Source organism: Sapajus apella, unplaced genomic scaffold, assembly GCF_009761245.1.
Source record: "Sapajus apella isolate SASKATOON/1434 unplaced genomic scaffold, GSC_monkey_1.0 scaffold60, whole genome shotgun sequence".
Lineage (NCBI taxonomy): Eukaryota > Metazoa > Chordata > Mammalia > Primates > Cebidae > Sapajus > Sapajus apella.
Genome location: NW_022437000.1, coordinates 14,121,869 through 14,146,974, shown reverse-complemented (window position 1 = coordinate 14,146,974; position 25,106 = coordinate 14,121,869). Strand labels below are relative to the sequence as shown.

The following is a 25,106-nucleotide window of genomic DNA, read 5'->3' as shown; positions in this document are numbered from 1 at the left end:
TGTGAACTAAAATAAGTTACTTAATAGGAAGTAGGACAACATGGAATTCCTCCTGGGTGAGTATCTAGCTCTGTTGTTGAGCTTTGGGGAACGTCAAAGTATAGTTCTCAAAAGTTAAGCACATGACCCACACAAATATAAAGTGAACACATATCAGAGGATTTGTTTAGCTCATTCATGAGGGAATCCGGAGGAGGATGAAGCTAGTTCAGAGAGTTCATAAAGCTGAGTACCTGCAGCCACTGGAAAGTGTGAAGTCAAATGGCCAGTTAGATACAAAAATGGTTAAGATCCTGCAGGGCAGCACAGCTGTAACCTTTGGGGTCATCACACAGAAATCACTCATATCTTTACTGGGCAAAAATCCAAAAGTCAACAAGTAATGTCACAGTATGGGCACAAATGTGGGTCAACCATTAAATAATCCTAGCTTGTCAGACATAACACAGAAAGCCATGCAAGCACTCTTTTGCCTTATTTCTTTCAGACTTTTTTTAAAAACAGGACTGAAAAATAAAAATAAAAGTTAGAATAAAGTTCATTAATATTTTCTTAATTTTTTTTTTTTTTAGAGACAAAGTTTCACCACTCACAAGTCCCAGTTTTGGAGAGAGAAGGAGAGGATGCCCAGGCCCCAGAAGCCTTTGCTGGTGGGCATGGGGCTCTTCCTTTCCTCTCAGGCAGAGCGGGCTTTGCTGAAGGGCAGTCTAGGTCCACACAACTGCCAAGGGTGAGGCAGGCGGGCCCTGACTGCTGCATCACAGGCACTCAATCAACGCTAGCTGAGCACCGGTGAGCGAGTGAAAGGCAACCCAGAGCCTGGTGCCACCGGCCAGTGTGCAGCTGAGTTCTCACATGGCCAGTTTATGATGCAAGTGCAAAGCCAGCCTCAGTCAATCCTGCCACACTCTCATGAAGGGAGTGGCAGAGGCACTTTGCTTCAAGCAGGTTGCCCAAGGACTGTTCACCTGCTCTGCTGGTTGAAGAAAAATAGCAGGAGTGGTGAGAATGGTAACCAGCCTGGGCCTTGATACTGCTTTTTCTTTTTTTGACAGTCTCACTGTCACCCAGGCTGAAGTGCAGTGGCACCATCTCGGTTCACTGCAACCTCCACCTCCCGGGTTCAAGCGATTCTCCTGCCTCAACCTCCTGAGTAGCTGGGATTACGGGCATATGCTTCCATGCCCAGGTAATTTTTATATATTTTTTTTAGTAGAAACAGGGTTTCACCATATTGGACAGGCTGGTCTCGAACTCCTAACCTAGTGATCCACCCACCTTGGCCTCCCAAAGTGCTGGGATTATAAGTGTGAGCCACTGTGCCCAGCTTGGTTACTGCTTGCAGTTGCAGAACTGCAGAGAGAGCCCATGGTGTTTCTCCTGCCCAACATTGTGTGAGGTGTGCAGCCAGGATCCCTCTCTGAGCACGGACTTCCACCACCTGCCATCACCAAAGCTGAGGAAAGGCACTGGCAAAACAAGAGATCTGTAGCTTTAATGCTGGTTGAAAATATACTTTCTCCTGTGCTGGGCATGGCAAGCACAATGGCTGAGAGCTTTGGCTCTGAAGTCAGACCAACCTATGTTAGAATTCGCCTCCATTACTGTGTGTGTACATGCTTGAATGTGAACTTAGGTTAGCTACTTTCTTATATGTTCACATGGAGTAGAACTGTAGTGCTCACTTTATAAGCTTGTTTTGGCATAAGATAGCATGAAGTGTTCAGAGCACTTAGTGCTAGCACACTGAACATAATCAATGTTAGATTCCATTATTATTTTATGCTGATTGAATTACAGTAACAAGAACTCTGACCACCAATAGAGAATACCTATTTCATAGGATGAGTATCAGGACTCAATAATAGTAAAAGATTTGAGAGAGTCTGGGGAAACAAGGTAAGGGCATAGGCTTAAAGTATGTTTTTTTGTTTGTTTTTTTGAGACGGAGTCTTGCTCTGTCACCAGGCTGGAGTGCAGTGGTGTGCTCTGAGCTCACTGCAGCGTCTGCCTCCCGGGTTCAAGCGATTCCCCTGCCTCAGCCTCCTGAGTAGCTGGGACTACAGGCACCCGCCACCACACCCGGCTAATTTTTTGTATTTTGGTAGAGACGGAGTTTCACCATGTTGGCCAGGATGCTCTCAGTCTCCTGACCTTGTGATCCTCCTGCCTCAGCCTCCCAAAGTGCTGGGATTACAGGTGTCAGCACTTCGTCCAGCCAAAGTATGATTTTTGGAAAGGCAAAAGCATCTACTTGAGAGGTTGAGGTGGGAGCACTGCTTGAGGCTAGGAGTTTGAGGCTGCAGTGCACTATGATCACACCTGTGAATAGCCACTGCCCTCCAGCCTGGCCAACAGAGCATGACCCCAGCTCCATAAACATGACTCTCACAGGCACAGAATGATCAAGGAACATATGTGAAAGTTCAAGCAACTTGCTAATGAGACTATTTCCAAATTACATCCTATAAAACCTAAGGGTAAATTTTTATGTGGTTTCATCCTGATAAAGTGTGCAGTAATCATTAAGATACTTAAAACCTGTTTCTACCAAATGTTTCCCAGTTACTGTCATTCTTTATCCAATTAAATACTTTATTTCTGGCCAGGCTCATGCCTGCAATCCCAGCACTTTAGGAGGCCGAAGCAGGTGGATAACCTGAGGTCAGGAGTTCAAGACCAGCCTGGCCAACATGGTGAAACCCCATCTGTACTAAATACTAAATACACAAAAAAATTCGCTGGGTGTGGTGGTGCACACCTGTAGTTCCAGCTGCTCGAGAGGCTGAGGGAGGAGGATCACTTGAACCCGAGACGCAGAGGATGCAGTGAGCTGAGATCACGCCATTGCACTCCACCCTGGGCAAGAGAGTGAGACCCTGTCTCAAAAATATATATATATATATATATTTCTACCTTCCATTAGTTAAAAAAATTATAAGCTGGCCGGGCACAGTGGCTCACGCCTGTAATCCCAGAACTTTGGGAGACCAAGGCAGGTGGATCACAAGGTCAGGTATTTGAGACCAGCCTGGTCAACATGGTGAAGCCCTGTCGCTACTAAAAATTCAAAAATTAGCTGGGCATGGTGGCACGCACCTGTAGTCCCAGCTACACGGGAGGCTGAGGCAGAAGAACCATTTGAACCCAGGCAGTGGAGGTTGCAGTGAGCTGAGATTCTGCCATTGCACTCCAGCCTGGGCAACAGGGTGAGACTCGGTCTAAAAAAAAAAAAAAAAAAAAAAAAAATTATAAGCTAAATGCAAGACTATTAGTTTTTATCAATATATACTTTAATGTTTTATTAAATACATCTAAGACACCTGGTCATGTTGTAAAACAAAACTATAATTTTAAAAATCAATCTTTTAATTATCCCTAAAAGCCCCATGCTAAAGTTAACATATTCAAACACATATTTACTGAAGTAATAGAACTCCCATTATCACACTGCTGGCTTCACCAATAACTCACACATTTAGCTAAACATTATACTGCATTATTTATATTAGGTAATGAGAAACAAACTATTTGCTCTATATAATTTTAATCTCGACTTTACTGCATTTTCCAGAAATTGGATGAATTAAATCCACAATCCAAGGCTTTGGCAAACATGCATTGAACACTATAAATATTGCACTGACACGCCTGTAATCCCAGCACTTCGAGAGGCCAAGGCAGGTGGATCATGAGGTCAGGAGATCAAGACCATCCTGGTCAACATGGTGAAACCCTGTCTGTACTAAAAATACAAAAATTAGCCAGGCATGGTGGCACGTGCCTGTAATCCTAGCTACTTAGGAGGCTGAGGCAGGAGAATCACTTGAGCCAGGGAGTCAGAGGTTGCAGTGAGCCGAGACTGTGACACTGCACTCCAGCCTGACAACAGAGCGATACCCCATCTCAAAAAAAATTAAACAAAACAAATTGCACTGATAAAGATGTGCTGAAATCACTGCTTTGATTCTCCCCGCAAACCTGAGTATGCCAAATTAAGCTGTTTCTCTCAAAGAGCGGAAGAGCAATGGGTGTAATCAATAGCTGAAAAATCCTCAGAAATAAAGAAATTGGGGACTTTAGTGATTGAATAAATCTTTTTAAAAAGTTCCCAATCCTTAGCTTTCAATAAAATTGAAAGAATTATGAGATGGTAGACCATTAAAATACTGATCATAGATAACTATGAACATTTTGCAATATAACTTGAAAGTAAGTTTTTTTTTTTTTCCTGAGACAGTGTCACTATGTCGTCCAGGCGACAGTGCAGTGGCACAATCTCGGCTCATTGCAAACCCCATCTCCCAGGTTTACGTGATTCTCCTGCCTCAGCCTCCCAGTAGCTGTGATTACAGGCGTGTGCCACCAAGCCTAATTTTTTTGTATTTTTAGTAGAGATGTTGGTCAGGCTGGTATTGAACTCCTGACCTCAAATGGCTCATGCCTCTAATCCCAACACTTTGGGTGGCCACCTCAGCCACCCAAAGTGTTGGGATTAGAGGCATGAGCCATTGAGCCCAGCCAGAAAGAAATTTGAATTAAGTGGTATTAATATAACAAAATTCCTCTGTTCCCTTTTACTATGTGAACAAGATTTCTCAGTAATTATATTAATAAAATTAAAAACGGGCTGGGCGCGATGGCTCACACTTATAATCCCAGCACTTTGGGGGGCCAAGACGGGCAGATCACCTGAGGTCAGGAGTTCAAGATGAGCCTGGCCAACATGGTGAAACCCTGACTCTACTAAAAATACAAATATAGCTGGGTGTGGTGGTGGGCGCCTGTAATTCCAGCTACTCCAGAGGCTGAGGCAGGAGAATTGCTTGCATCCAGGAGGCGGATTCTGCACTCCACTGTGCGCCACTGCACTCCAGCCTGGGTGGCATTGTGAGACTGTCTCAAAAAAAAGAAAACAAAGAAAAAAGAACTTCGTATAGGCAAGATACTATTATTTAAGCAACCTAGAAATTCTTAATGATCACCAACTTTCCAGTGGGAATATGGCTTTATTTTACAGATAAGATATTCCCTTTGTGAAGAAGCATGGGCGTATGTGATTTTAAAATGTAATTTTTTTTTTTTTTTTTTTTAAAGTTTGTTGAAGCTTTAAAGAGAAAGAGTAAGGGTTGAAGAGAGGAGGAATTATGCTGTTAGCTAGCTCTGGGAATCCCATGGTCACACAGGAACAGGGATTCCTTGTCAACAGGGAGTCTGGTTATCACCCTCAACTGCAGGCAATCATTTTGGTCAGGGAGACGTCTCTCCACACTTGCACCATCTTCACAGACTCAGGCAGGTTTCGATGGTCAAAGCTATAAGAACACTGGCCACGGACCACTACCTGGTACTTACTGTCCAGCACCAAGATACTCAGGTCAAATTCTTTGCCATCCTGAAAGGGCATATTTTTGGATTTCACCTCAGGCTTCCAAGCCCCCTTCTCATGGCTATTCATGACTACACAACAGCCAAAGTACACTTGGAAATGGAAGGTGACGTCTGAGTCCTCATTCATCCTGGTATACAAATCCACCTGCAGCTGTGGTTCACTGATGAAAGAAACAACTGGTCCCCTTTTGTCAAGTAGAACCAGCAGACAAAGCACAGCCTGTGTGTGTGACACAGGTGGTGCTGACACTGTCTCCCTCTGGGTGGCTCTTCCAAATTGTGTTGTCTTTTTTTTTTTGCGCGTGTGAGTTTGCTTGTCCTAACCTAGTGTTTTCTTTTTCTGTCTTGCTCTGATATTTAGGGCAGATGCAGAAAGTGTTAAAGAAAAATTAGCCAGGTGTGGCAAAAGTCTGTGGTAAAAGCCAGGTGTGGTAAAATATTTACCTGTAAAATATTTTAAGGCCTTACCTTTTGGAACTTTCTGCGTGTTTTGACATCTGCCCAGTGTCATCCAAACCAAGAAAAGAGAAGATCTGCATGATTACACTGTCAGGCATTTGAACTAACAAATCAGAATTTCCCTTACATAGCTGACACAGATTCAAAGAATATTCCAATACCTCTTTAACAAAATTATTTAATAAATGGTTAAAATCATAGTGCCAAAAATACATTAACATTTAACAATTTCACTGAAAGGAAGAAAACTGTAGGATGCATAGTTTCAGAAAGCTATTTTAAGTTATTTACAAATAAAGTGTCTAAAAGTCATCTATGTGCTGTACCCACTTTATCCCTTCCTGAACAAAATTTCTGTTATTTGGGCAAATCCTTAAACCATGGTTTAAACCATAATGGTTACAAACCACAAACGCATCCATCCAAGACTGTGAAATCATTTTCATCCAGTCAGTGACAAAACTGCTGAAATGGCAATAGTTGAAGCTGTTGGGTTTTACATAGTGTGAAGTCTGATACATATCCCTACCGAAGGACTAAAACACAGCACAGGTGTGACTGACTCACAAAGGTGATAACAAACAAGAACTGCTCTTTCCTCGACACCACGGCTCAGAGGCCACAATGAGGCTGACAGCTCCTCTGCTTACAAACATACGTTGACAGTGCTTCAGGGCTCGTACTGATCCAATACTAATTTTCTCCCCTATTTTACACATACTTTTCTACTGTCCAGTGAAAATCATTTGTGATTTGGCTAAACATCAAATACTAGTTTATACCAGAAATGTTAAAATCCACGAGAATTCTGCTCAATTTAAGACAAGATCACTACTTTCTTTAGAATGGCTTCTGTGTGTTTCTACGTCACCCTCTTTATTTTCAGCTTCGTTTCCTGGTAACGAGTAAGTGCTCCCTTCCAGTGACACTTGGAGTCACGTACACGTTTCTGGGATGCCTTCGCTCGTCCATGGAGGCCAGGTGCACACTGTGACTCACTCTGCCTCTTCCCTGTTCTCAGGACCAGTCCCCGACGTTTCTGCCTTGCAGTTCCTCCCGCTTCCACCACACTCTCGAGCTCGGAAGCGAGCTCCCGGATCATATAGCTGCAAGGCCGGCCGGTCCTGCCAGGATAAGAGGGCACGTTACTCTTCCAAGGACCAGCAACGCAGAAAGCATCAATATCTCCCTGCATTTCTTGTCCTTTTTTTTTTTTTTTTGAGATGGAGTTTCGCTCCTGTTGCCCAGGCTGCAGTGCAATGGCATGATCTCGGCTCACTGCAACCTCCGCCTCCCGGATTCAAGCAATTCTCCTGCCTCAGCCTCCCGAGTAGCTGGGATTACAGGCATGCTCCACCATATCTAGCTAATTTTGTATTTTTAGTAGAGACGGCGTTTCTCCATGTTGGTCAGGCTGGTCTTGAGCTCCTGACCTCAGGTGATCCACCTGCCTTGGCCTCCCGAAGTGCTGGGATCACAGGCGTGAGCCACCACGCCCGGCCTCTCCCTGCATTTCTAGAGCTTGCTGATATTAATTGTCCAAAGACAATCAGCCAGGTCAGATGTGGTAGTTCATGCCTCTATAACCCAAGCACTTTGGGAGGCTGAGGTGGGCAGATTACCTGAGGTCAAGAGTTTGAGACCAGCCTGGCCAACATGATGAAACCCCATCTCTACTAAAAATACAAAAATTAGGCCAGGCATGGTGGCTCACACCTGTAATCTCAGCACTTTGGCAGGCTAAGGCAGGCAAATCATGAGGTCAGGAGTTTAAGACCAGCCTGGCCAATGGGGTAAAACCCCGTCTCTACTAAAAAATACAAAAAATTAACTCGGTGTAGTGGTGGGCACCTGTAATCCCAGCTACTCAGGAGGCTGAGGCAGGAGAATTGCTTGAACTTGGGAGGCGGGGGTTGCAGTGAGCTGAGATCGTGCCACTGCATTCTAGCCTGGCGTCAGAGCAAGACTGTGTCTCAAAAACAAAACAAAACAAAAACAAAAAAATTAGCCGGGTGTGGTGGTGGGTGCCTGCAATCCCAGCTACTTGGGAGGCTGAGGCAGAAGAATCCCTTGAAACTGGAAGGCGGAGGTTGCAGTGTGCTGAGATTGCGCCACTACGCTCCAGCCTAGGCGAAAGAGCAAAACTCCTTATCAAAAAAGAAAAGAAAATCAACCAGGCAGCTAAAAATCAACCCTTTTCACAGCACTATCTCAGAAACCAGGCATTCTAAAGCAATTTAAAAAGCCTCGTAAATGTTGGTTACCTAGGCAAATCTTACTGCTCAAACCAAGAACATGTAATCTGCGGGAACAGTAGTAGTACAATCATGGCATCCCCCTCTGAGTTTGGGAGGTGAAAACTCAAAACATGTCCACCTCAGTCCCTAAGCCTGAAACAAAATGAGATGTGGACCCTCAGAGATGGTTTCAGATCTGCAAACTGAAACAGTTATTAACGTGAGTAATAAGCAATTTCACGGGCTTATCCCTGCCTAGCATCTACCAGCAGGGAAACTGAACTGCCCCTTTTTAGAAAACACCACTCCATCATTTTATTAAACTCCTGGAGAAGCAGTAATAAAAACGACCCATAAAATCCATGAAGGGCAGCTGTTCAGAGCCTGAGGGCAGCAATAGCCAGGGAAGGCAGCGACTCCTCCCTGATGGGGCCACCAGCCCTGCCCCAGCACTGAAGGGGCGGAAGGGAGGAAGACGGCTCATTTGCAGAAGCCTGTAGCCTCCCACTCCATGTGCCTCCCGCTCACTGCCTACTCTCCCTGCAGAGCTGCAGCCTTAGCCTCCAATGGCCGCCAGGAGCCCAAGTGTGGGCTGCACGGATGACCATGTGGGTACATCTCATGTGCTCCTTCTCTGGGATTCACCAGCTCACCTTTACCTCCTCCTGGACTGTGTGTGGAAGCCCCCATCAGGTTACGCCAAGGGGGTGAACTTAATTTCTTTTCCTTGATATGAACCTGACCAATGGGAGGGGTGCAAACAGGCTCAGCAGGCCCCTGGACCTGAATCCTCCTGTGGGGCAGAGACAGGCTGCCTGGAGCCAGCGTGCACAGCTCTCACTTCTCACCAGGGCAGTGCCTGTGTACACAGACGGAGCACGGAGCCTGACCTTAGAAGTACATGACAAATGCCAGGCTTCCAGGAAGACAGCTCCTGCACACAGCGCCTCATTCCCACCAGACTCAACAGAGGAGCGAATGCTCCCCCACCTCAGGTCGGGGGGACATCAGACCATTCACCACTGTGAAAAGGCAACTGAAGACCTGTGAGCAAGTCCCCATCAAAAGGACCCATGGCTGTACTTTGTGCCACTAGAGGTCTAGGCAACCCTAGAAAACTGTGGAGTATTCTAGAGGTGATCATTCAAGGGTGAAGACAAGAAGGCTCCGCTCTGGCTTTCAGCCTCTACTTCACTGAGACATTTTAAAAGTGAACATCGTTCATACATATGACAACCTGGAAAGATCTGAAAGGAATTAGGCTGAGTGAAGAAAGCCACTCTTAAAACTCACATACTGTGTATTTCCATTTATCAAGCATTCTTGAAGTGACAAATTCACACAGAACCGACAGTGGCTGCCAGGGTTACAGGGAGGGAGGGAGGTGAGTGGGAACTGCAGCCCTACGCAGCCCTCAGTTCGCTGGGAGGCTGGGGTGGGGCCTGGTGCTGTCAGGGAGATGATGCCATCTGTAGTGCTGCGCTGGGAAAATGCAATCTGAACAAAAATGAGCTTCAAGCTTCTGAAAAAGAAGCTGTTTGCTTGGCTAAGGGGGTAACCACAGTCCTGTGCTCACTGTCTGTGCACAACTAACTTACGGGTGTTTTTGAGCCATGGGATTATTCACTAATGATGAGAGTGTTGTTAATAATGTGGAAGACAGCTCCATGAAATATCATTAAAACTTTCCTTCCAAGGGAAAAGGTCATAATCCTTAATCTTATTCTCAAGCAAATCATATAAATGTGCTACTTTTAAACTAAATAAAATCTTTCTTTTTCCTCCTCAAAAATAATTTGATTCTCTGAGAAAAGATGATGACTAGTCTCCTCTACGATCTTTCAGGAATAACTGCTCTTGTAAAAGCACTACGCTCCCCAAGATGACATAAGGCCAAATGACATGGTCAGCGTGCAACGTGGACCTAAGACAGCCAGCCAGGTGTTTCTTTCTGGATTTGATAAAAACCTTGTTTGCCAGTCGCTCCTTTCTGGGTGCTGGACTGTCGTCACACCTCTGAGCTCTCCCGGGTCTCTCCGCGGCACCCCCTGGGGCCCCGCTGTCCTGGCTCCCCTTCTTCCCTCTGTCCTGGGCAGGTCCTTTCCCCCATCTCTGCTCATCTTCACTCCTTCTGGAAAGCCGGTCAGGCTCGTGGTAAGCTCTGTGCCTCCTGCCATCATCCATATGGGGTCTCTGTGCTTCAAGCTCTTTTTCTTGAGATCTCTCCACATCCCTGTGCTCTTTGTCACTGCCGTTGCGTGACCTATGTTCAACACAAATGATCAGCAACTGCAGTAAATGCCGGTTAGCTGCCCACCCTCCTTTCTAGACCAGAGGCTCCCAGAGGCCAGGGACAGTGTGACGTGCTCAGCACTGCGCTGCTGAGGCTTTACTGCGATGGGCACACAACAGGCATTCATAAAAACCACTGCGAAGAGGAATAAATCGTAGTAAAATTTGCAATTTCACTTGAGTGACAGATAGGCAATAAGATATGCTAAGGTACTTTTTATACACATTTTCTAATTCTCAAAACCCTCCAAAGTAAGTATCTTCTTTTGGCCAGGCATGGTGAGTAATGCCTGCAATCCCAGCACTTTAGGAGGCCAAGGTAGGTGGACTAACTGAGGTCAGGAGTTGGAGACCAGCCTGGCCAACATAGTGAAACCCCGTCTTTACTGAAAATACAAAAATTAGCCAGGTGTGGTGGCATGTGCCTGTAATCCCAGCACTTTGGGAGGCCGAGGCAGGCAGATCATTTGAGGTCAGGAAGTTGAGACCAGCCTGGTCAACGTGGTGAAACCCTGTTTCTACTAAAAATACAAAAATTAGCCAGATGTGGTAGTGGGTGCCTGCAATCCCAGCTACTTGGGAGGCTGAAGCAGGAGAATTGGTTGAACGTGGGAGGTGGAGTTTGCAGTCAGCTGAGATCATGCCACTGTAATCCAGCCTGGGTGACACAGCGAGACTCAAAAAAATTAAAAATAAAATAAAATAAAATAAATCTTCTTTTCCACAGATCAAGTGACTGAGACTAAAGTGGTCCAGCGGCTGTCCTGGGAACCCAGGTGTACATCCATCATGACCGGCAGCCCGAATACTGACAGCTTACTTTCTGCTTCAAGCACAGTCAAATTAACTGACACTTAATAATGGCAAATTAATTATATTTATGTATTTATCAGAATATTAAGTGAATAGTAAATAAATAAATGGCTGTTGAGCTCATTTGGCAGGGCTGGTGGGGATAAGGCTCTGTAACCAAGTATGAATTCACACCAGGCACATGGCAGTAGGCACTGCTGTATCATCGACAGTCATGGTAACACGTGTAACATAATCACAGTGCTTCACAATCATGGATTTGTAATCTCATATAAATTTTACAAACAAAGCAGTAAACCAAAACCCCCAAGAAGAAAAAAAATACTTCATCAACAACTCTGAAAGAAAGGCAGTGAGAAATCACTCCGATTACTGTGACTTTGGGAAGCTGGCAGCCTCATCCCATTAGGCTTCCCAACTAAATTCCATGTTCACCATCCCCTGCGAGCCAAGTGGCCCTGGGCACCAGGAGACCGTGGATGTTGAGATGTGGTGAGTGGGCAGGGGTCCTGGAGGGGAAGATAAGCCCAACCGCATGGGGCCCTGAGGATGGCACGTGCCAGGAGCAGGAGGGACAGGATCCCTCCCTACTGGCATCTGGCTGGTCTCTCTGGCCCACCAGGCAGATACTGCTGTGTCTGTCCATTTCACAGACGAGCTCCATGTCATAAGGGACATACCTCCACAGAGCTGCATGCCATAAGGGACAAAGGAAAAGAAAAAGGGAGGACCCACAGTGCACAGACAAAGCTGCTGGTCAAGTTCCACAGCTAGAGGTGCCAGCGGGAGCTTCAACCAAAGGATTACAGTACTTAAAATTCTGTTTCTCTATCACAAAAGATCTGCCAGCTCTAAAAGATGGGGTTCTCAAATACACAATTCTGTAGATAAATGGCAGGAGAGATTAAAAAAAGAGCAAAGGGCAAGATATCACAAAACACAGAGAAAAAAAAAAAAAGGAAACACAAAGACTGGGAAGACAGATCCTGAAGACCTGACATGCAACTGCAGGAATCCAGGAGGCAGCTCAGGAGAAAAAGGAAGAGGACATGGAGGCAACAGCAAAGCAAACAACAGGAAGAAATTCCCTGATCTGAAGACAGACTACAGACGAGAGAGTCCACTAAGTTCCTGGCATGCTGATGGGAAATGAAGGCTGACGTGTACTTGCACACCTTGGAAAGTCTTGGATTCCAAGAATAATGTGAAATAGGCACACTCGTACTGACAAAGCCTACATTGCCATGACTGGGAGCTGACGTGGTCCTAACAACGAAAGCACGCTCACATCTCCTGGGGCTCCTCCAGCGAGCCTTCCGCGGGCCTGACTTTTATGACTGCGCCGGGGGTACTGGATTCCTGCTTGCCAACTCCAGGATCAATCTCCTCTCCTCTTTCTTTTGGACTCTCTGTGGTTGGTTCCTCTCCCTTTTCTGGTTTCTTAAGAAGCTGAGAAATTATAATGTTAGTAAAATATCACCTCAAGAGCACATTCTAAAAGAAGCTGTTAAATAATTACAAATAGATCCCAATAATGAAGCCAAATGTTTGCACAGCAAAATAATGAAAGCTAAATGTTCAAAAATGAGGTTTTTGGTCGAACACCTGGTGGAACATTCAGTGAATGAAATATTTTGTAGTCACGAAAAATAATGTAAGATAGTTAATATGATGAAAAGATGTTCACATGATGAAAAACAGGCTAAAAACCAGAAAATGCACCACAATCCCACTTCAATTTATGTTCAAACACACATACAACACTGTCTAAAGGGCTCTGCAGCACTCTGTTAACAGTGATTCTTAATTTCTTTTTTTTTTTGAGATGGAGTCTCGCTCTGCCACCCAGGCTGGAGTGCAGTGGCACGATCTCAATTCACTGCAACCTCCACCTCCTGGGTTCAAGCGATTCTCCTGCTTCAGCCCCAGCCTCCTGAGTAGCAAGGACTACAGGTGCATGCCAGCACACCTGGCTAATTTTTGTAGTTTTAGTAGAGATGGGGTTTCCCCATGTTGGCCAGGCTGGTCTCGAACTCCTGACCTCAGGTGACCCACCTGCCTCAGCCTCCCACAGTGCTGGGATTGCAGGTGTGGGCCGCTGTGCCACGACAATAGTGATTGTTGCTAGATGGCAGAACTTACATGACTTTAGTTCCTTTCATCTACAGGGTCTAGTTTTTCTAAAATAGACAAGACATGACTTTAGTTCCTTTCATCTACAGGGTCTAGTTTTTCTAAAATAGACAAGTATTACTTTTGTGGTAAGGAAAAAAAAAGTTTTTTAAAGGTTTCTTCCTATTGATGATTTTTAGAATATTTTATAGTTTTCAAAACATTGATTATTCTCGTTCTTGAAACAGAATTGATGAGCAAGTCGCTATGACATATTTCATCTGCCCTGTCTCCCCCTGGGCCTTTCTCCCTGCTCTCTGAATAATTTTTGAAACTAAAGCACTTCAGCTAACTTGGGAAAAGAAAGAGAGAAAAAAAAAAAAGAAGTGGAAGCATCACATAGAATATTTGTAGAACAGAAATGGAAGGTGAACTAAGAATTGTGTTCTCATTCATAAAGTAGACATACTTTAAACTGCAGCATAGCAAGACCATACACAGACGCATTCAATTACATGCATTCACTTGGGAACAAAACGCATCATGAAAACTGCTTCTCATCAAGCATGGGTCCTGTGTCAGCTGTGAACATCCTCTTATTCTGCCTATGTGGAATATGGGAACTTAAATATTTCCTTTCCAGTAACTGTTCATCCTTTTTTTTATTTTGAGAGGGAGTCTCGCTCTGTCACCAGATTGGAGTGCAGTGGCGCGATCTTGGCTCACTGCAATCTCCGCCCCCAGGGTTCAAGCCATTCTCCTGCCTCAGCCTCCCAAGTAGCTGGGATTATAGGCACGCACCACCACACCTAGCTAATTTTTGTATTTTTAGTAGAGATGGGGTTTCACCATGTTGGCCAGGATGGTCTCGATCTCTTGACCTCATGATCTGCCTGCCTCGGCGTCCCAAAGTGCTGGGATTACAGGTGTGAGCCACCATGCCCAGCCCTATCCATCTTTTAAAACAATTGCGGCATTAATATGTTTGTAATAAATGCAAACCATCGGGAAGTGCAACAATCTCCATCTACCTACTCAACAAATGTTCTGTGTGCCTAGGGACTGTTCTTACAACATTTCTGATACTGCACATCTTTTTCAATACCACCTCTCCGACACCAGCTGCATGCTCCACATTCAACTCAACTCTGAGACCACTGACCTGGAGTTAGCACCAGACCCCACAAGTCAAGGGCTCAGTCCCACAAGACTGCCCCTCCTTTCAGATGACAGTTCCAAGTCCCAGTGTGTCACCGGTACTTGTGACCAACCAGCAGTAAATTCAGGAGTTCCCAATGGCCTCTCCTCAGATTTGCTAAGTTGCTGGAATGGCTCACAGGACTCAGAAAGGCACTGCACTCTGGACTACCGGCTTATCATAAAGGGTACAACCTAGAACAGCCAAACGGCATGCACAAGGTGGGTATGGGGTATGGTGGGGTGGTCCTTGGAGCTTCCATGCGTAACCCACCCAGTATCTTGCTGTGCTCACCAACCCGGAAGCCTCATCTTTAGGCATTTTTAAGGTTTCATGACACGGGTATGATTAAGTCATCGACCACTGGTGATTACCTCTCTCTAGGCCCTCTGTCCTCTTGGAAGCTAGGTTGGGACTGAAAGTCCCAACCCTCTAGTCCTGCATTGGTCTTTCTGGCAACTAGTCCCCATTCTGAAGCTGCCAGTCCTCTCACTGGCATATAAGATACTCATATTACTGCAGATTCCCGGGGTTTGAGGAGCCGTGTGCAGGAAGCAAGGTCTAAGACACTGTGCTAGGCACTAGGGAAATGGCTGTGAATGGGACAGACATGCCCCTGCCTTGAGGGAGCTCATGCCTGATTATCCACCTGAGGCAATGGTGGTCAAGGGGGAATGCTGTAAACAGTGGCAAAAATAGGAGAAAGGAAACAAAGGAACAAGATAATCTCAGGTAGTATCAAAGGCTACGAACACATACAAAGGGAGAGTAAAGCAGCAGAGACACAGGGAGACGGGAAGAGAAGGTTCCACTGCAGAGTCAAGATCTAAGACCAGATGCTGAGGAGCAGCCATGGGCAAATCTGGGGAAGTCCCCGTGGAGAAAAACGTGCAGAGGCCTGAGGTGGAATCTGCTGGTGCATTCAGGAGAAAATAGCAGGTCAGGGCTGCTGGAGACGAGCTGGGGAGCAGGGCAGTTCTGCCGTGCCCCGAGAGGCTTCTGGAGGCCAACCGGAGTGCATGGGCAGCTGGGCTCCCTCCCAGCTCTTGCCTGTGTGGCCACACATAAGCTTACTGCTTACCATCCTCAGAGGAACATTAAACAGCTGAGCTGTTCTGTGTGCTGTATTTTTCTTTATTAAGAATAGCCATGAGGGCTGGGTGTGGTGGCCCGCGCCTCTCTAGTCCCAGTAGCAGGATGATCACTTGAGCCCAAGAGTTCATGACCAGCCTGGGCAACACAGTGAGACCCCCATCTTTACAAACTTTTTTTAAAAATTAGCTATTCAGCTGCGGTGGTGTACCCCTGGAAAGAGAGACTGAGGCAGGAGGATTACTTGAGCCTGGGAGATAGAGGCTGTAGTGAGCTGTGATTCTGCACCACTATGCTCCAGCCTGGGTGACACATAGAGACCCTGTCTCAACCTGTCCGCAAAAAACCAAACAAACAAAAAAAAATAGCAGAGAAGCCAGGAGCCATCTGTCTTTTAATCTTTATGCTCTTGATATAACCTAAAAGGAAAGTTGGAAAGTTGAAAAACAAAAAAAGGGACAGTGTCAGCAGCAACCCGACATGTGCCAGCGTGGGGCTCCTGTGGGGGTGTCCTCAGTGCACACCCAGGAGGACAGGCGCCCAACAACAGCCTGAGGACTCCCAGGGCTCAGGACGCGCTGTGGAAACCACTGCTGACATAGAAAGAAAGGGTTTGTAACAACACAGTATTACGTGAACTCAAAATGTTCTCAAAATTCTAAAGAGCTAAGATGTGTAAAAAGGATAATTACTGTAACAGAACTATTGGAAAAACTGAATAAAATGTTTCCTCAGAATTACCTTAATCCTTACTTCTCTCTCTGCAGTTTTCTTCTGTTTATCTGTCTCCCTTTTTTTGCATCTTTCTTCTTCTCTTCTTCTTCTTTTCTCCTCTTCCCGCAAGCGTTTCTTTTCTAACTCTCTCCTCCTCCGTTCTTCTCGCTTCTCTTCCCGAATTCTCTAAAGACATGGAAGAATGTGTGTACGGACTGTCTGGATGAGAATGGCAGCAGCAGGGAGGGTGTCCATCAGGTAAAGGCCAGACCTACCTGCTTTTCTAATTTTCTATTTTTAATATATTCCAAAAGAGGTGTGGTTCTTCTAGCTAAAACACAAAAATTGTAATGTAGCATTTAACTCCTAAAGAACGATTTACTTTAAATACTTGTTTTCAATTTAATCTTTAAAATAAATAGGGTAACAATATAATTACTTTTTAAATTTAACATGACCACACACTGTCTCCAGGGGAGTTTTTATTCCATTACTATCAAGTCAAGTAATTTGAAACTATCAACAATTTTATACGTAGTAGATATCTAATTCCTGATTCTTAAGGGAGGCTTAAAATACTACACAGGTGATATTTCTGTAGATACCTTAAGTCATTAACATGTATTTACTTTGATACATCACATATTCTGAGAATTTTTTCGTTTTCTGTTCTCCAAGTGATGGCTTTAAGAAACATGGATTCTTGTAATGTCTTACAATACATACTCCATAAAATCATAATGATAAGACACAACTCTGGACTGCAGTTTAGAAAAGGACTCCACATGGTGCTGTTGAGTTCTGAAAAGATGCCAACTACTAGGGAACTGCTCAGATCTGACCTGGATGTGAGTGCCCAGGCAAGCTGGAGGCCCCATAGGCACTGCTTCAGAGGGACTCCCGCTCAGGGGGTCGGGCCCCGTGTCCTGCCAACATGAGGACACAGGTGGGAAGGGGGAAGATGGTCTGGATTTATTCTGCAGGTCTCAGATTAAACAGGGTTGGGAAGAATCCCTGGATGCACCTGCAAACTGACACAACATCTCTGGAATTCTGAGGAACAGGTGTGAATCAGGAATCCTAGCAGAAACTCTGGCCAGGGATCCCTCACTTAGAACTGAGGACCCCTGACACCTTGACATCATGGATCAAATGGCACCTGTCCCAGGAGCCCTGCCCCAGGCATGGTGGCCGTAGGGAAGAGCTGATGCGGCTGCAAATGCCATATTTCATGGAAAGCACAGTGGCCACAGAGAACCCACTCCCCCCAGGGGTCCCTGGGCAGACCACGAACTCTGGCTCAGGGTGAGTAGAGCTCATTGGCTCAGGTAAAATGATCAGCTCTCTGTAATGGGCAAATTCTCTCAAATCAACCAGGGGTCTGCTCTGCTCTGTGAAGGCCTGGACTTGTCAGCCAGAAGCAGGGCGAGACCACCCAGAAGCACGGGGAGGCTGACCCCAGACTCTACCTGCCTGCCTTCCTCTTCCTACAAAATGCCTGCCCTATCCCCCACAGGGATCATAGGAAAAGTACATGAGACCTGAGTAAGAAAGTGTTTTACACATCATAAATGTTATTTATCAGACAAAATACGCACGACCATGCAACAGAACACAAGTAAACAGAAGTCTCAGAGCTGAACCCAGGCAGTCTGCTCTAAAGGCCTATGCACCAGACTAACTCAACAACTCCAGAGCCCTTGCCAGTGTTTATTCATATTCCATTTAACATTCGCTTCTTAGATCTGTTCAGAAGAATCCAATGGAGGCCAAAACCTAAGAAAAAGATAATTTGCCACGAATTGCCTGATTAAGGTTAAATTTTTAATATGCAGAAACAGCAATCACAGAAACAAAGAAGGCTTTACAGCCAAGTCCTAGAACGAATTAATTGCTCCCAACAGGGACGGTGGATTCCAAGCCACATTCATTCATTCAGTCAACATTTGTGCTGCACTGGCTGTGCAGCAGATTCTTGGTGATGCCACCCTGATCCTCCAGCAGCCCCTGCAGGAGTAGTGAGTCTGAACTAAAAAGGTATGTCTCAAAACAGCCCTAAACGATCGATCCAATACAAAGAGACATTTAAAACAAAGTGAGAAGGAAATGCGAGGTCTGTAATTAACATCTAATTTGCTTTTTCTAGCTCTTCTTAAATTTATCAAGTTCTAAAGTGAAATCTCGACTTTGCTCCCAATACTGTCCTACCTCCATCAACCCTTGGGCGTAATGGTGCCACAATCCACCCATCTGCTCAAGCCAAACCTTGGAGTCTTAATTCCTGTTCCTAACCTGCCACATCCAATCCATCTGTTAGTCCTGTCCAGTCCATCTCCGAAACACATGCTCATCTTTTGGCACCCACAATCTATTCTGTGTGGCACCAACAGAGTGATGGGGACAATAATCAGATCATGCCACTCCCCCAGTGGTATCCAGTTGCCCTGGAATGAATCTAAACCTCTTGCGCAGCACTCCCACCCTCCAACCAAGCTGCCCTCACCCATGCGCGCCAGCCCCACAAGCCTGCACTCTGTACCTGAAGTGAAAAGCGCCAGCCCCCGGCCATGCCCTTGGCATGCCCTTCCTCACTGCTCAGCACAGCCAGTCTCAGCTCGTCTCCCGACCTCTTTCCCTCCTGTAGCCGTCCCAGCTCCAGCTCCACCACCACCTCAGAGGGAGTCTCCTGATCTTCCCCTCCCATATGCCATTTGGTCACATCGGTGGCACTGATTACAAACTGAAGTGCCCCGGCTGGGCTACTCCCACTCCTGCTTCCAACCTGTTGTGCCCGATGGCAGGCAGAGGCCTTGTACGACCTGTTTATCACTCAGCCCTATGACGAGGCCCAGAGTCAGTGCCCAGGCAGCATGCAGCCTCAGCACATCTTGTTTAGTGATCAAAAGCTTTATTATGGCCGGGCACGGCAGCTCACACCTGTAATCCCAGCACTTTGGGAGGCCAAGGTGGGCGGATCACCTGAGGCCAGGAGTTCAAGACCAGCCTGGCCAACATGGTGAAACCCTCTCTAAATTAGCCAGGCATGATGGCAAGCGCCCTGTAATCCCAGCTTGTGGGCATTGGGTGGAAGGCTGGATTTAAACCCGATTGTGCTCTGGCTGGGCTTATCCACGAGTTGGCTTGGCTTGGCGTGGTTCAGGGAGCCTGGCATTTGTTTGGAACAGCAGCAAGACGACCTCACCATGAGCAAAACATCTCCTGAGGCATTGAACTGTGACCACTGACTTCAACTTTGTGACACAATACTCCTTCCCTGAAGCTGTCAGGCACATGCACATACCATTCATGTGTCTTCTCCATTGCTCATTAGGGAACATTAGAACTTAACATGATTATAACTAAGAAAAATCAGGTGCTCTCCATCAAACAATGCTCAGAAACATTTTCCCATGTGGCCATCTTGCCATCTTTTTGTCAAAACTGCTAAGTACTCTACATTTCTGTTGAGCCTGTAACAAGTTTCAACCTGTTATCACAATCAAGAAAAAGACGGAAAACGTATATTCTCTATGAGTGAATCTCTCAATAAAGAAAAGAGAAGAAATGAGCAAAACAGACCAATGAGCTCTCTTGTCTTCGCCTCCATCTCCCCCAGCAGAATCTCAGGGTTGGTGCTGGTCTTCTCTTCCTCCACACAGTAGGTTTCTAAAAACTTCTTATATTCTGGATCTATACATTAAAAAGACAGAAAGAAAAAAAGTGCAATCTTTCCCAACTACAGGAGAATTAATTGGCTCAGTGTTCTTACTTTGGCAGCTTCATAATGCAGCACTTGGAAAGGGCTCACCGTCTTCGATGCTTCCAGTCTTGGCATCTTTTTTTTTCAGCTTCTTTTTGGCTATCTTCTGGAATGGAGCAAACTCTACCACTGCAGGATATTCTAGGCCTTTAACAGGAAACATATTTCAGAAGCCATTTTGAAATTCTACATTCATTTTGGAAAATAATGACCTAGCTTACTTAAACAGTAAGTGTAGGCTGGGTGCGGTGGCTGATGCCTGTAATCCCAGCACTTTGGGAGGCCAAGGCAGGCGAATCATGAGGTCAGGGGTTCGAGACCAGCTTGGCCAACATGGTGAAACCCCATCTCTACTAAAAATACAAAAAATTAGCTGGGTAGTGGCGGGCGCCTGTATGAGGCAGGAGAATCACTTGAGCCTGGGAGGTGGAGGTTGCAGCCAGCTGAGATCACACCACTGCACTCCAGCCCTGGCAATAGAGCAAGACTCTGTCTCAAAAAAAGAGTAAGTATAACGATGACAATGTATTATTACTATTTAAAGTATAATTCATCCTTCCAGTAAGAGATAAAAAAGTAAACGATAAAAAACCCTGCAATTTAATTACATTTCCAAGTACCTGCAACCTTAGCATGGCAAACTCCAGACTTAAACACGGATGAACTCCCGGTAGGAAGAACAATTATTTATTCCATAAAACAATTCATCATGTTGTGGTGTTGGTTACACAACTGGATTCGTTCAAAATTCATCAAATTGTTCACCTTAAAAGTGTGACTTTTACCCTATGTAACTTATACCTCAATAAACCTGACCTCCTTAGCTCCATCCCAAATAATTTATTGTTGGAATACCTCTAAGTAATTTGATTTCTTAGTTACATTTTACATTTTATTTTAAAAAGTGAATTCAACTATCAATCTGTTACATAAGTTCAAGAAAATTACTTTGCTTAGAAGACACAATAGCTAAAAAAAGAGGGCTTCAAAGGGTTTATAGTATATTACAGGAGAAATTTGCTTCTGATAAAAGTAGAGAATGGAAATCATCTCTACTGACTTTGTTGCTATATGGGGGAAAAACAAATACACAAAGAGAAATGTTCACTAAGAGAACCTGCTATCTGCTGAATCATCAACAGAACACGGCTACGTTGGTACTAAACCTACTGAGTCATCCTTTTTAGACTTGTCAGTAATGGTCAGGTGACTGAATTATAACACCTTTATCTGGGAGATCATTTTTGTGCCAACCTGCATATCCAGAATAAAGTCAAGAATCTGGTAACTGCAGAGCACTGGACCTGCAGGGATGATGTCCAACCTACTGCTCCACCCACAAGGCCTAGCACACAGTGGATACTCATTTAGTGGCAGATGACATGCTCCACTGAGTGTGGTAGTGCCACACAGACAGACACATCCACCAATGCAATAAAACAGAGAGCCTGGAAATAAACCTTTGTATATTTGGTCAACTGATTTTTGAAAAGGCTGCCCAGACCATTCAATGGGGAAAATAAAGTCTTTTTATTTTTATTTTTCGGAAAAGGAGTCTCACTCTGTTGCCCAGGCTGGAGTGCAATGGCACAATTTTGGCTCACTGCAACCTCAGCTTCCTGGGTTCAAGCAATTTACCTCAGCTTCCTAAGTAGCTGGGATTACAGGCACCTGCCTCTACACTTGGCTAATTTTTGTATTTTTAGTAGATAGGGTCTCACCATGCTGGCCAGACTGGTCTTGAACTCCTGACCTCAGGTGATCTGCCTGCCTTGGCCTCACAAAGTGCTGGGATTACAGGCGTGAACCACCGTGCCTGGCCAAAGAAAGTCTTAAGCTGGGAAAACGATATCCACAGCCAGAAGAATGAAGTTGTATACCTAACACCATATACGAAAAGTAACTCAAAACGGATCAAACCTAAATGTAAGACATGAAACCATAAAACACATGGAAAAAAGTACAGGGGAAAAGCTCCATGGCAATGAATCTGGCAATGAGTTACTGCATATGACACCAAAAGCACAGGCTTAGGCCAGAGGCCATAAAAACAAGGCAGGGCTACGGCTCACACCTGTAACCCAGCACTTTGTGAGATCAAGGTGGGAGGATTGCTTGAGCCCAGGAGTTTGATACCAGCCTGGGCAACATAGCAAGACCCTATCTGTACTTGAAAAACAAACGACATTGCTTACACCCATTACTGGAGACAGTAAAAAAGAAAACAAACAAACGACAATGACAAGTAGTACTGGCAACTAAGAGAACTGACTGGGCTCCTTGCTCACTACTGGTGGGAACGTAAAATGCTGCAGTCAGCATGATCTCGGCTCACTGCAACCTCTTCCTCCCGGGTTCAAGTGTTTCTCGTGCTTCAGCCTGTGGTAGCTGAGATTACAGGCATGTACCATGATGCCCGGCTAATTTTTGTATTTTTAGTAGAGATGGGGTTTCTCCATGTTGCCCAGGCTGGTCTTGAACCCCTGACCTCAGGTGATCTGCCCACCTTGCCCTCCCAAAGTGCTGGGATTACAGGAGTGAGCCATTATATCTGGCCATGTTACATATATTTTACCACTATTTTTTGAAAATAAAAAAAGGAAGCTGAATAAAGTATGAAAAAAAGAGCAATGAACACAAAGGTCAGATAGTTCAGTTCAGGCATCACATTTGCTTCTAGTCACAGGAACCTAATTTAGCTATTACTTGGTTACTCTGCAACAATCTTTCTAGTCTTCACCCCTAAGGGGAGAAAAAGAAAACACTCATCAGTGTCAGGAACAGGTGGAGAGGGAAGAGGGTGGCTAGGGAGGGGAGGGCAGAAAACAACTTGCTGTGAAAGGCACACAGACTTGACAGCCAGGGTTAGGGTCACGGTTAGGATTAGGGTTCCCAACAGCAGACAGCCTGACAGGAGAAGAAGGGAAAAGATCAAAGCAGAACGCTAGAAGTACTGGGAAGGGAACTACTGAAAGTAGAGATGAAGACCACTGTCCCTGCAGGCAAAGCTGTTGAACAGCGGTCAGTGACTCCCCGATGACATTCTCATAAATGGTACAGTCATGAAGGGTGCTGTTTAGGAAGACAGAAGTCAGTGTACACTTTAGAAAATTCCTATCAAACAGGTAATTTACTTTTAGAATCTAAAAAGATAAAGTTCTCTCATGCAGAAAACTCACTCATTAAAACCTTCATTCTCTGATGATAATACATAAATGGGCTGTCACTATTACACAGAATTCCAAGAATTCTTTTGATTTAAATAAAATTAAATAATTTTAATTTTTAATATCTGCACATATAGTAATATAATGAAATTTCTCTTATTTTAGTTAAATAACTTTTTAATTAAAATGCACAAATGGGCCAGATGCTGTAGCTACATGCCTGTAATCCCAGCACTGTGGGAGGATCACTTGAAGCCCGGAGTTCAAGACCACTGTGTTACATGGGCAACACAGTGAGACCCCCTTCCGGTCTCTACAATTTTTTTTTTTTTTTAAAATCAGCCAATCATGGCGGCGGACGCCTGTGGTCCCAGCTACCTGGGAGGCTGGAGAATCACTTGAGCCAGAGTGTGAAGCTGCAGTGAGCCGTGATTGTGGCCACTGCACTCTACCCTGGGAAAAAGAGCAAAACCCTGTCTCAAAAAATGAAAAAGAAAAAAAAAAAAGCAGGAAAATTCTAGTAATACTTCACCAGTATACCTATAGATTATAATAGATTTTGAAAAACCAATGATCTAACCTTTGCTGTCAAGGAAGATATATCCATCAAAACGATCTCTAAAAAGAAGGATGTCATCAGGATTCCTAAAATTAATGTACGCTCTTGAATAGAGATGAGGATAAAGACTGAAATAAGAAACAACCGTGAAAATGGTTAGTGAAAAATACAAGATTCCATTAAATTAGTCTCTTTTTCCTTTTCTGGACACAACAAACTACTTTAGATAAAACTTTAGTGCCGAAGAGTCACCTCAGTTAATTGTAAGAATTGGATATTCTTTAGCAAAAACAAACGCAAATGTTAACTGAAACTGCTTCAATAAGAGGGAGAACTCAAGTCCCTCCTCCACTGCCCAGAACCGGTCTCCGGAGGCTGAAATCCTAAGGCAAGGCCAGGGCCCACTCCCAGAGGAACCCGTGGCGCCGAGAGACTCTCCTGACTTGGGGACACTGTCTGGTATTTATTTATTCATTCATTTAACATTTTTTTTGAGACAGACTCTCGCTCTGTCGCCCAGGCTGGTGTGCTGCGGCGCGATTTCGGTCACTGTAACCTCCGACTCCCAGGTTCAAGCGATTCTCCGGTCTCAGCCTCCCGCGTCGCTAGGACTACAGGCGCCGCCGCCATGCTCATCTAATTTTTGTATTTTTAGTAGAGACGGGGTTTCATCACGTTGGCCGGGATGGTCTCGATCGCCTGACCTCGGGATGCGCCCGCCTCGGCCTCCCCAAGTGCGGGGACTACCGGCGTGAGCCACGCGCGCGGCGCTGCGGGTATTTAAAGCCGCGTCCGAGCAGGGAGGCGCCGCGCGGGCGAAGCCGGTCCTCTCCACGGCGCGCGTTCCCACGAGCGTTAGCGCCTGAAATCTCCCGCACTTTTCTGTAAACCGCGTCTGTGTTTGCTTGGCGGTGACACGTCTCTTTGGACGAACTGACACTTTTTACTAAAATGTAATTATTCAAAAAGCTCCCACGACTCCCATAAAAGCAAAATCAGGGTGAGAAACACAGGGCAGCGACACCGCGCGCCGCGCTTCGGCTCCGCCCTCCCCACCCCTAACCGCCGCCTCCCCGTCTAGACTCGCGCGCGTGTCCGCGGGGCGGGCCTCACCTCAGGTCGGCGGCGAAGAACTCGAAGTAGTCGTGCGCGGGCAGCGGGTGCAGCTGCTCCTCCAGCTGCTCTTTGGTGAGGCCCGGGGGCAGGCGGCGGATGACCACCTGCGGGAAGCGAGCGGCCGTTCCCACAGCGGCAGGATCCGGACTCAGCGCTCCCGATGCACCGCGCCCGGACTCCCCGTCCCCCGTCCCCC

General features: G+C 45.6%; 1 protein-coding gene, 1 long non-coding RNA gene and 1 pseudogene across 8 annotated transcripts in view; 1 reads left to right on the top strand and 2 right to left on the bottom strand.

Annotated features, from left to right (window-relative positions):
- Positions 1-5,064: 5,064 nt before the first annotated feature.
- On the bottom strand, positions 5,065-6,371 carry LOC116528886 (annotated as a pseudogene).
- The window catches only part of UPF3A (UPF3A regulator of nonsense mediated mRNA decay), a 19,376-nt gene continuing 278 nt past the window's right edge, over positions 6,009-25,106 (bottom strand). Inside the window, exons 2-10 of one of the 7 annotated variants that reach the window (XM_032246359.1) lie at positions 24,908-25,014; positions 23,816-23,922; positions 20,117-20,215; positions 19,888-19,998; positions 16,584-16,639; positions 16,336-16,494; positions 12,481-12,641; positions 10,056-10,350; positions 6,009-6,974 (exon numbers count right to left, since the gene is read on the bottom strand). In XM_032246359.1, the coding sequence (XP_032102250.1) occupies positions 6,846-6,974; positions 10,056-10,350; positions 12,481-12,641; positions 16,336-16,494; positions 16,584-16,639; positions 19,888-19,998; positions 20,117-20,215; positions 23,816-23,922; positions 24,908-25,014 (1,224 nt within the window). In that variant the 3' untranslated portion in view covers positions 6,009-6,845. Of the gene's footprint in view, positions 6,975-10,055; positions 10,351-12,480; positions 12,642-16,335; positions 16,495-16,583; positions 16,640-18,006; positions 18,085-19,887; positions 19,999-20,077; positions 20,216-23,815; positions 23,923-24,907; positions 25,015-25,106 lie in introns of those variants that run through there. The other 6 variants (XM_032246361.1, XR_004259255.1, XR_004259254.1 and 3 more) reach the window with 6 other exon arrangements.
- The window catches only part of LOC116528876, a 1,540-nt gene continuing 1,345 nt past the window's right edge, over positions 24,912-25,106 (top strand). Inside the window, exon 1 of the long non-coding RNA XR_004259257.1 lies at positions 24,912-24,982. This is a non-coding gene — a long non-coding RNA (uncharacterized LOC116528876). The remainder of the gene's footprint in view (positions 24,983-25,106) is intronic.